This window comes from Elgaria multicarinata, chromosome 15 (assembly GCF_023053635.1).
Source record: "Elgaria multicarinata webbii isolate HBS135686 ecotype San Diego chromosome 15, rElgMul1.1.pri, whole genome shotgun sequence".
NCBI classification, from domain to species: domain Eukaryota; kingdom Metazoa; phylum Chordata; class Lepidosauria; order Squamata; family Anguidae; genus Elgaria; species Elgaria multicarinata.
The window spans coordinates 21,448,498-21,460,712 of record NC_086185.1 but is presented as its reverse complement, the minus strand read 5'-3'; the positions used below and the strand labels follow the sequence as shown (position 1 = coordinate 21,460,712).

Below are 12,215 nucleotides of genomic sequence, written 5' to 3'. Positions count from 1 at the left end.
TAGTGGCAGTCGTACATTTATTGCCATGTCTACTCTGGCTCTATAAGTAACCTGCAAGCAACGGTTTGGATGCACCATCTCAGGCTCGCTTACCAAGGCTCATTAACTGCAGCTCACTGTTGGCAAGCAGCGCATGAAACAGGCAAGTGAATTTATGCACATTGCTCCTTGAAAGGTATCTTTGCATCCAAGCAGCTTAATAACTCAAGAAAAGGTAATTTCCAACTAGGCTGAAGGCTAAAACGTGGATATTACTTATTATTTTCTTTTTATTTCGGGAAACTTTCTGGTCTCGTTGTGCAAATGCTTCGGAGTGATCCTCAGGATCTTGAGCTCCCTTGCGCCACTGCCCACCACACTCACGGGCTTTCCCCTGATAGAATGTACAGTATAACTTGGTGCAATGGCAGGTTCATCAGCATCTGGCAACTCCTTGAAGCCACTATCTCTTCTGCTCTGATTTCCTAATAACAGCAAAGCTAATTTGAACAGGGCTGTAACTATAGTCACTACTATAGTTGAGATTCGTCAACCTGACAGTCTTTTAGAAGTTAAAAAAGCAATAAAGACTGATCTATTCCAGCAGGCCTATCCAGTGAAATTTTAGAATGTTTTTGGGATGTTTTAATCATGTATGCTATATGTTTTTAATCAGTTTTAATGTGTTTTATATTCACTGTTGTTCCCTGCCTTGATCTATGTGGAGAGGCGGGTAAGAAATAATAATAATAATAATAATAATAATTATTATTATTATTCTTTGCATATGGTGAACAGTAATTGCTTCAAAACAACAGCAGCTCTCAGCATGAGCAATTTTACAACTTTCTTTCTCAACCTCCAATGAAAAGTCCATCAAAAATGCTTTTATTTATAATTATGGTTTTAATAGGCTCAATAACAGATGTTTTCTGTTATCCGTACCTTGGTCAGAACAGTGTTCATTATCTGTGCTTGTCTGAAGATTTATGAGTAGATCAAAGATTAAGGGAAAATTTTTATACAAATATTTCTTAGAAAATAATTGTATAGCAAGACTAGTGAAAGGATATTGTTTCTTTTCTTCTTTTCCTCCAGTGCTGTCTCGTTTCTCTTTCTTATCTGTTTTCTCCTTATCATGTCTGGATTCCTGGAGAAAGCGGAGGAAAAATAATGACTTATACATCCACGGAACAGAGTCAGAACATTCTGAAAACAAATTAGGGATTTACTCTTCCTGAACAAAATTTATTTTTCTTATGTTTTACTCATACATTAAAATATACTGAAAGTATATCTTAACGCTATTAATTCTAACCGCATACATCAAACACTAGTATTTTGGGGGGGAATTGAATTTCGCGTGCTCCCAAATGTCCAATTAGAATTTGACCAGGAATAAATGAGAATTTTGCTAGAAACAATGAAGTGGTCGAAATGACTATCTTGCCTTTTTGCTACCAGAAGAGCTTTTCTCCATCTTTTCAACTTTAATTGAATCTCCTTTTTCTTTGCTTGAAGATTTTGATTTAGTTTTCTCCTTTTCCTTCTCGTTGGACCGAGGAGAATCGGAAGGACTTTCACTCTTATTATGCTTGGAGGAACCAGCTGGGGAAAAACACACACCCCAAAATGATATAAATACACATGGCACCAGCAAGGCCTTGTTCGGAAGAGAAAAAGCAAGACAGAACGTACTTGTTCCATTTTCCTCTTTCCGACGCTTGGTTGAATCCTGGGGAATTTCCCGGTCGCTATTTGAATGATCCTGGTCAGATACAACATCAACACATTTAACAAGCATAGATTTCTAAATAGTTTAAATTTTTGCTTAAAGACAGCTGAAATGTTAAAGCTATTTCTTCCTTTGAACCTCTTACTTGCACCACAGATCCTAGTAACATTCTGCCTGGTTTTTTTTGTGGGTTTTTTCATAATGAAAAGAAGGAACTATTTGAACAGTTTTCTTTAGGCAGGCTCAAAATAATAATTTAAGAACCTCAGATTTAAATAAGTTCACAAACCCTTTTTCGCTCTTTCCTCTCCTTGTCATCTTTCTTCTCTCTCTCTCTGGATCGCTCCCTTGACTTGTCCAAATCTTTCTTGTCCACTTCTCTCTCCTTACTCTTGGACAGGGTTGGAGTGGAGTGATTAATGTAGTGCTGTTAAATTAAGGCAACATTACCAAAGATCAATGCCTCTTTTTAGAGGTGGTACATTAAAAACATTGTCTCTTGCCCCCCAAAACCTCAAATAAGGTCTGGAGGTCCCCCAGCTGTCCCTTACATACTGCTTTGAAAACTCCTTCCATATCGCAAAACAGATGGAAAGATGAAAAAGAGAGAGCTTCGGTTATGGGGCGGTATATAAATGTAATAAATAAATAAATAAATAAAGTTGTTTTTATAAAAAAAAACACATACACCTATTTAAAATAGTATTATGACCTACTGGCATATAGGCATTCTAAAACTGGTAAATTTGAAACTGGTATTCAAGTGTGCTCGGAATACAGAACTCAGCCAAATTAAGTATTACTTGTGATGAAACAACCGCTCAGACTTCGTACAATATTTAAATAGCTTGTCAAGTTCCTTTCGAAAAGTAGAAAACCGAACACTATCATTTGACTTCATTGCTAGCAGTCATATGAAATAACTAGCGTTCAGTGACAAGGAAGACAACAGACCCTGGAAAATTGTATGGAGACTATTTTTTAAATGAAGCGCTCTGAACATTTTTCTCTTTTTTTAGCACATGCAGTAGCATGAAGCTTTTTTTTTCTTTTAGTGAATACTTTTTGATAAGAACACAAGATCACTATGGATTTTATCAATGCATCTTAACTAGTTCCTTCCTTATTTAAAATTACTTTTACATAGTACTTAAGAGAGGAATGAGGGCAAGACCTCAAGTCACAATAGAAGAAATAATTAAGGCCAAGCTAGATATGATGTGGGAGATATCTGATCAGGCTCCCCCACATTAAAAAATAAATAAAATAAAAGCAGTCACAGGAAGGGCAAGCAAATCCAATCAGGACCACAGTGCTTGTCTGGGAAGGTGTTAAGTACACACCCACAGTGCCTTTTCCCCCAATTCAGTTGCCCAGGCACCAAACTGTTTTCCATTGGAGGGCAAACAGCAGGATGAAGGGATTTAAATTAGAAATAAGGCATAAGGAAAATCTCCTTACCCAACACTGCAGTCCTAATTCAACCCTTCCTTACAGCTGCTTTTGAGTTTGTTTGTTTGTTTAAAAGGGAAATCATGTTAAGGATCTTCTGCATTTGTCTAGCTTAGACTTCATATTCTTGCGTTTTCCCCACTCCAAGAAGCGTTCCCTATGGGAGCTGCCCAGAGGGAGTACTATTCATCGTCCCCCACTGTTTCTAAACAGATGTGATTATGCCCCAGGAAAACTTATTATATTTGGTAATTCTGATGTATGTAAACCAGTAACACTGCTTTCTTTTCTTTTCTTTTTTTTTTGCAAGTTAATCTTGGATATATAGAAAAGAAGATCTATGAACCTTTTCCCTCATTGCCTGCCCAAACCATTTTGCCTTCTCCTAACGAACCACAAATGTTGCCCCAGTATTACCTCATTGTGATTTGCCATTCAGAAACTGGTGCATCCCCCATTCTTTTGAAAACATGACAGCAGCCCTACTGGATCAGACCAAAGGTCCACTTAGTCTAACATCGTGCTTCCCCCAGTGGCCAGCTAGATGTTTCTTGGAAGCCCACAGGCAGGACACAAAACAGTAGACCTCTCCTGCAGCTGTTCCCCAGCCACTGGCCATCAGTGGCATATTGTCTCTGAACATGAAGGGTGGTCATGACTGTAGCCATCATGGCTGAACATCGATGGATAGGCCTATCATCCATGAAACTGTCTAATCCCTTTTAGTCCTCTAAGCCAGCGGCTCTCATCACATCTTGTAGCAGCAAACTCCATAAATCATTTCAGTCTGCATCTGAAGTTGTGTGATGAGATCATTTGGAGATCAATGCTCTCAATGATGACACTTAACTCTTTCCTATTAGATCCAGATTCCCTGTTGTCTTGGTACTTGCCCAGAGTTTAGCTGCAGCCATGTACTGGATACAGGCGGGGTGGCAGCCCCACTAGCACTCTTGCTTGGCAGAAGGTTAGGGAATCACCAAGTTCAGCATTCTCAGCTTTTAGGTGCTCCTGGATCAGACAGCTCCGCCCACATTTTTAGGCTAGAACAGTGGCCAGGTCTGCTTTTCACCAACTCCATGTGGTCAACAGCTGCAACCCTATCTTTCTAATTCAGAACCATGTTTCTATGTAGACACTAGACTGCTGCAAACGTGCCCTGTGAAGGGCTTTCCTTGAAGACTGCACAGACGTTTCAGCTGCTGCACGTGGATGGACTGGTTGCTTGCACAAAGGAATCAATGCTGCATTCCTTTAGAGGTAGTTATTTCCAATTGGAACCCAGTGAAAATAGAAGAAACATATTTGTCATATAGCTGAGGAAGGCCACAGGTGTTTGATATACAACCTAAATGCTGCTTCCTTTATGCAAAAAAAATGGTATTTTAAAAGCTATCGAATGAATATACTGAAGAAGCATAAATGCAATCTGAGTAGATTTAATGGACTGACCCTTAGGATACTATCATTCAGAGGTCCAGTAAAATGCTAGACCAGGCCAAGATTCTGTGTCGCCCAGAATTCTTTTTTCAAACAGCAGCTAGCCAGATACTTCTGGAAACCACAAGCAAGCAATTAGGGCCTCCCTGGTTTCTTAGATTGTTTTCAAACTTTTGTATTCAAGGAATCCTTTTCACATTAATTCATCTGCTGAAGAACCCCTGACATCTGCCACAGGACAAGTGTCTCACTGCAGAGAAGTCCAGGACATGCTCTAGAACAGGGGTGGGCAACAGGGGTCCTCCAGATGTGCTGGGACTCAACTTCCCATCAATCCTGGGCAGCATCTGAAGATGACAGGAGCTGTAATGCATTATCTGGAGGGCCAAAGGTTCCCATACCTTCTTCTAGGGAGACTGGACAGTTAATTCCTGCAGGGGAATGACAGGGCCCACTGTCGTTTGAACTGACCGTATGACGTTGGATAATACAACATTCAATGCAAGCGCACACTACAGGGGAAGATCAGCCATGGTTGATAAGGTGTCTTTCAAGGGAAGCTTATTTTCCATTACTGATCTTCTCCTCGAAGATCCCCACCCCTGTACAATTCATAGGATGCCCAGGATTCCGCAAAGCAACGTTTGGAAATCAACAACATGTCACATTAATAAAGAGCAGTCCGTTGCTGCAACTAGTTCTGTGCCACCAATGCAGATTTCGCACACTGCATACAATACCTCTTTGCTTTCCTAACCTATCGTGACGAACCCCATTAAACATGACCCACTAAATGTGACGAACCCCGTTAAACATGCAAAAGACACTACTTGTGTTTTCTGTGGGTGACTGAAAGATTCAAACCTTTGCTGAAGAGTCCTTGAGTTCGCTGATGTTGTCCTGTAGAAAATGAATGGAGACGACACATAAGCTCGCACAGTTCTCAGAAACCACAGGAACTTGAGGAAGCAGGGCCATACCCTCGAAACAAAAAAACAGCTACTCCTTCTGGGAATAAATCCAGTGTTAATACTTCGCAAAACAGTCATATCCATTCACACCTACGCTAATCATATAAAACAAATTAGCTACAAAACAGATGTGCTCCTAAATAGTTCTTTTAAAACAAAACAAAAAAAGACCCGTAAACTCCACCCTCTTCATTATAAATTATACCTCTAGATTGTAAGCCTATGCGGCAGGGCCTTGCTATTTACTGTTCTACTCTGTACAGCACCATGTACATTGATGGTGCTATATAAATAAATAATAATAATAATAATAGCCCAACCTTACAACTAGGGGGAAAATATCTCTCTAACTTAAAACATTAAGTGTGTGGACTGTGTCCCCTTTAATGAAATAAAGTATTTCTTAAAATTACATTATAAACAGTATCAGATTATAAACGAATACTGCAGCCTCTCCCTGCCATACACTTGTACAGGATGAAGTCCCTCTGATATCAGTGTGACTTGCTGTCAAACAAACTTAGGGAGAACAGCTACCCAATTATCAACTATTACTTGAAACAAGAATGCAATTCTCCAGCCAGCTGCTCTACGCCATAAGCCAACCTCTTAAGACAAAGTTCTTTTACATGTTGGCAAGATGGCGACACCCCTATCTATTCCATCCCCACTGCTCTGACGAAGTATTGGTAACTTACAGTTTCAAAGCTTCAACGTACTGCAAACTGAAAGATTCCATGAGCTTAGATGGTTTAGAGAAATAAAAATATAAACATGGAGCAAGGAATTGCTACCCTGGGTCTTCAAGAAGGCTACAGCCATGGTTTTGTGCTGCACTCAGCTGCTGGGGGTTTTCTCTTTGCTGGGTGGAAGGTTTTTGGCTGCCACATCTGGTTTAAGCGTAACGCAGAGCTCAACAGGGTGGGAACCCACTGGAATATAAACAAACCTCGCAGGGAAGGTGCAACAGAAGCTGCCTGCTCACTGAATTTACACAACTACAGGAGGACTGATCACCAAGGAGACTTTTTTTAAAAAAAAACGGAACTCCTTTTCATGGCTCCTCCTTTGAAGGCACAATCGGTATGACGCTCATCAAGATGAATGAATTCAGAGGTATCGTGTATTCCATAATCTTCCAGGTGCTCTTCTGCGCTACAGGTTCTTCAACACGAATGCAGAAAAATATGCTCCTCTCTGCTTGATGCAAGAGACTCGTTTGCTTGTAGCTACCACTGCACTCCAATATATATATTTATATATATATATATATGACTGTTTAAAAACAGTGAGGCACTTTGGGTTTTTTTTTTAATAAAAAAATTCTTGACACTTCCAAACTCTATTTACATTTGTGCTAGGTCCTTGAAGCTTTAATTTTGTTTTCTAATTAAAAAAAATTTTAATTAAATTTTTAATATAAGGAAAAAAAAGAGTCCACCAACCAAGAAAAGGAATGCATTTTCTAATGCGATATAAAGCCTTCAATGGCTCCACTTTTGGCACAAAACTTGAAGGAAGTCGAACACTGGCATTCCAAACACGAGAGCCTAAACATGGGCGCTGCTTTCCTCAGGCAATACTAACCTTTACTGTTGAGGAATGTGATGGAGAAGAATGGCTATCAACTTTGCGACGTTTTTGTTCTGGGACAGAGAGAGAGAGAGAGAGAGAGAGAGAGACACTACATTATGAAACCATTAAAACCAGTATACCCATCTAGATATTCAGATCATAGAATCATACAATAGCAGAGTTGGAAGGTGCCTACAAGGCCATCTAGTCCAACCCCCTGCTCAATGCAGGAATCCACCTTAAAGCATCCCTGACAGATGGTTGTCCAGCTGCCTCTTGAAGGTCTCTAATGTGGGAGAGCCCACAACCTCCCTAGGTAACTGATTCCACCATCGCACTGCTCTAACAGTCAGGAAGTTTTTCCTGATGTCCAGCCGGAATCTGGCTTCCTTTAACTTGAGCCCGTTATTCCGTGTCCTGCACTCTGGGAGGATCGAGAAGAGATCCTAGCCCTCCTCTGTGTGACAGCCTTTTACGTATTTGAAGACTGCTATCGTGTCTCCCCTCAATCTTCTCTTCTCCAGGCTAAACATGCCCAGTTCTTTCAGTCTCCCTTCATAGGGCTTTGTTTCTAGACCCCTGATCATCCTGGTTGCCCTCCTCTGAACACGCTCCAGCTTGTCTGCATCCTTCTTGAATTGTGGAGCCCAGAACTGGACGCAATACTCTAGATGAGGCCTAACCAGGGCCGAATAGAGAGGAACCAGTACCTCACGTGATTTGGAAGCTATACTTCTATTAATACAACCCAAAATAGCATTGGCCTTTCTTGCAGCCATATCGCACTGTTGGCTCATATTCAGCTTGCGATCTACAACAATTCCAAGATCTTTCTCGTTTGTAGCATTGCTGAGCCAAGTGTCCCCCATCTTGTAACTGTGCATTTGGTTTCTATTCCCTAAATGTAGAACTTGGCATTTATCCCTATTAGATTTCATTCTGTTGTTTTCAGCCCAGCACTCCAGCCTATCAAGATCACTTTGAAGTTTGTTTCTGTCTTCCAGGGTATTAGCTATCCCACCCAATTTTGTGTCATCTGCAAATCTGATCAGCGTTCCCTGCACCCCCTCGTCCAAATCATTAATAAAAATGTTGAAGAGCACTGGGCCCTCAACTTTCCGAATGGTCCCAAAAAATGTTTGTGAACCGCCCCCAGAGCGCTTCGGCTATTGGGCGATATAAAATGAATGAATGAATGAAATAATAAAAACAAGTAATTCCTTAACCTGTAAATGGGTGTGCACTTCCCTTTTTTAAACAAAAATTAAAAAATTCCATTCTCCACCTGGCTATATGCTCTTCTTAGAGAAGTGTTTTTTTTTGGGGGGGGGGGGGTAATACGAGGAGGAGATAAAACCTACCCCTTTCAGAATCTGATGTTTCTGATCGGGGAACAGGTGACTTCAAGGACCCAGCAACTGGCGTCTTATCTCCACCTCCTCCTCTAATGTTTTCCTTGGATTTCATATCCTTGGTTACATCTCTCTCTCTGGATGGTTCCTTCTCTTTCTCCTTTTCTGCAGTAGACTTTGCCTCGGCGTTGGTCACGATAATCTTGGATTTCTCATCCTTTGACAATTTCTCTTCTCTCTTGGTTTTCTCCTTCTCTTTATCAGACTTAGGTGTCTTTTCCTTGGTGTCTCTTGGCTTATCTTCTTTGTTTGCCCGCTCTTCTTTTGGTTTATCTTTCCCATCCTTTCCAAGTGCTTTGGCCTCAGGAGTGGCAGCTGGAGTCTTCTCTTTTTTCTCCTTCTCTTTTTCCTTCCCACATTTTTCTTTCTCCTCTTTTTCTTTTATCACTTTGCTGCGTGAAATTCAAAGGAATGAAATATTAATATAAAAATGTAGTTTGACGTTCTAAAAAACCCCAAAACCTTTTAAGACTGTAAACCCCTGACGTTCACTGCCCCCAAAGTAATGAACAACAATGAGGAAAGTATTCTCTAACTTTCTAAAATTAAGTGGAGGGACAGCTATTAATGCTTTTCTGGAGAGACTGGTGTTTCTGGAGGGAAGGTGGGCTACCAATTTAAACACACCAATATTCCCTGCTCCCAATCCAGGATAAGAGGAGCAGTGTTCCCAGCCTGGGCATCAACTCCACTGATCGCAATTAGTGAGTAGCTTCTGCCAAGAAAAGACCGTGATTGCCCTTCCTCCAAGCTGAATGAGGCATTGGTATCGTGGAGGCGGTTTCTTGAGCTGGTGGTAGGTCCCACGATAGGAGAATCATCATCATCATCATTTGCATTTGTATACTGGCCCATAGTCGAAGCTCTCTGGGTGTTTTACATCAGAATCATGTTCTGCCTGCAAATAATTTTTGTGAACCCACCCAGAGAGCTTCAGCGATGAGGCAGTATAGAAACAGAATGAAGGAAATGAATGGAATATTTTGCAGAAATGCAGTTCTGATCTCACTTCACCACTAAAGGGGAGGAAAAAAGTCCCGTTACCTTGTAGCTTAACCTCGTGGCACTATGAAGGACTTTTCATATAGTTTTGAGGAACTAATTTTCCTCACCGATCCAAGCCTAATTAGGCCATGAATCAGTGCAACTGAACACCCTCCCATTTCTGCATTAGTGGAACATAAAGTGTCATTTTCACATCCTTCTATTGATTTGGAAGAATTTATTTATTTATTTACATTTATGTACCGCCCCACAGCCGAAGCTCTCTGGGCGGTTCACAGAAGGTACCAAAGGAGAACTATCTCTTCACCATCTCACCCCAATTTTTTTATCCTCAGGATTATGCATGAACAGGTCCTTTCCCAATGTAACTTTCATTCTAAAAAGAGAACGGAGGACAGTATTCACCTGTTAGAAGCGCTGTTTCCATTGCTCGTGGTCACCTTGGGAGTTGCACTGGCAGATTTATTAATCACTTTAACAGCACCCTGAGATTTCTCCTTTAACTTATCTGTTTTGCACATCCAAAAAAAAAGAAGATACTGTCATTGGCTAAGTGGCATATAAAGACTTCAGATTAGATTCTGTTTAAATATATAGTAAATTTAAGTATATAATAAATATTTTAATGAGTGATAACACCGAGCAAGAGTTTACCTGCCAATAATGAAAACTTATAGTGCAGACACTATTCAGATAACCTCCGAATATTTATTCATAGTGTAGTTATGTGCAGAAAGAACTATTATGAACTATTACCATCCTATGCATGGTTGCTCAGAATTAAGCCTCACTGAGTTCAATGGGACTTACTTCCAGTGTGTATAGGATTGAAGCCTTACTTTAAAGCTTACCACAAAAACAAAAGCCAACATTTTAAACAATGGATGTATGCAGTGTATAATGTATAGCACATGCAGACAGCTTTCCCTTCTTGTTAATACTGAACTGCCTACGTCTTAGGGCTGGTTCATACATGCATGTGCAAGATTAAAGACCAGGACCAGGTTTGAAAGTGTGAATGAGCTTTCACTGATATTAAGTCGCTTCATCTCAATGGAATTAGTTCACAAGGTCAGTTGCAAGTCATCAATGGTTCAGTAATCTAGAAATATATATGCATGTGTGTAGTGGCCCATCATCATATCATCATCATCATCATCATCACTTTCTGACTATGAAAACAGCAGTATGAATTCCCCCAATCTAAACTCTGGCCTGGTTCAGACAACACGCTAAACCATGCTGCCTAACCACAAAATGGTTAACTGAATGCACTGACGTTAATGCATTCCATTAACCATTTTGTGGTTAAAGCAGCATGGTTTAGGGTGTTGTCTGAACCAGGCCTCTGTCTCTCTCTCCTTCCCTCCCTCCCTCTATAAATGCAAATGCCATACCAGTCTCCTCAGCAGTGCTTTCTTCCAGTTTAGCTGCATTTATTGTGAGCGAAGGAGGCAGCCCAGCTCCACCCGGACCATTTTGCACTGTTGTAGTTACCGCATTCCTGGTAGGTGGGTCCTTGTGGTGGAAATCATTTTCGGGGACCATGCAATGTTTTCTACTTTTCAACTGTCCAGAATAGCTGAAAGTCGCACAAAGGGTTAAACATACACCAAACAAACCAAACCAAACAGCAAGAGAGCAACTCGAATAGCTGCTTAGAAAGATAAATTAATAGTTTTTTTTAACTGACAATGGTTCTCATCTTTCACACCAAGTGAAATACAAAAAAAGAAAGAAAGAAAAAGATTTTGTTTAATCACATAACTCTCTTCAAATTGCTTGGAAGAACCTTAATCCTTATGAGACCTTGATCCACAAAACCTTTGCCACCAAAAACATCTTTTCCCCTGTTCTGAAAAGAATAATCAAGAGAACACCGGTGCTATTAATAAAATACATTACTGGCTTTCAAGTTGTCCTGGAACATAGAAGGGAGATGAGCAAGTCTAAGGACATGATGCAAAATTCAATATGTGACCTGGCAGCAGCCGTGACATCAGGCTAAGGTGAGTGAGAGGAGGGAAGCCGGGCCGCTGGCCACTCTGCTACGAAGCTGGCTCTATCAGGCCCCTCCCTCTGTCAACTCTCAGCAGTCATTCTATCTGGTTAGGATAAGGCAAGGGAAAGGAAGGCAGCGAGCAGAACTACTTCTATCAGCTCTGCTGAAAGATCAGCAAATTTTGACTCCTCCTCTCCTTGAACTGTTTCTATTCCAGCTGATCATTACAAGAACTATGTAAATAAGAACTGATTGCTGAGTTTGCTTTCTTCTTCTTCTTTCCCCCTCCCTCCCAATACCTTTTCCTTTTGTGTCATGTCTTTTAGATTGCAAGCCTGTGCAGAGGGGCTGTCTTATTACTGATCTTTGGAAGATGCACTTAGGAGCCTTTTTTGTCCAAAGAGCAGGGCAAAAAAGTTTCAAGTAAAGTAATTAATAAGTTTATACATGAGAATTTAATCAAAACGTTTACAAGTTTAAAAAATAGCGAGAGGGGCAGTCTCTCTAGCCTATTTTGAAACTTAAATTGTTTATTCACTATGCCCTTTGCTTCGAACTTAATTAAACCCAGAGATGTACAATCTAAATTTATACAAGTTTGATTGTATAAATTGAGTTTGATTCACCCCAGTTTTCTTATACAC

The 12,215-nt window shown here is 40.5% G+C and overlaps 1 protein-coding gene across 1 annotated transcript in view; it reads right to left on the bottom strand.

Moving 5' to 3' along the window:
- THOC2 (THO complex subunit 2) overlaps positions 1-12,215 on the bottom strand; it is a 56,849-nt gene that overhangs the window by 2,355 nt on the left and 42,279 nt on the right. Inside the window, exons 29-38 of the mRNA XM_063141925.1 lie at positions 10,967-11,151; positions 9,975-10,077; positions 8,514-8,956; positions 7,165-7,223; positions 5,471-5,506; positions 2,004-2,141; positions 1,678-1,747; positions 1,430-1,587; positions 1,053-1,129; positions 925-972 (exon numbers count right to left, since the gene is read on the bottom strand). Coding sequence (XP_062997995.1) covers positions 945-972; positions 1,053-1,129; positions 1,430-1,587; positions 1,678-1,747; positions 2,004-2,141; positions 5,471-5,506; positions 7,165-7,223; positions 8,514-8,956; positions 9,975-10,077; positions 10,967-11,151 — 1,297 coding nt within the window. The 3' untranslated portion in view covers positions 925-944. The remainder of the gene's footprint in view (positions 1-924; positions 973-1,052; positions 1,130-1,429; positions 1,588-1,677; positions 1,748-2,003; positions 2,142-5,470; positions 5,507-7,164; positions 7,224-8,513; positions 8,957-9,974; positions 10,078-10,966; positions 11,152-12,215) is intronic.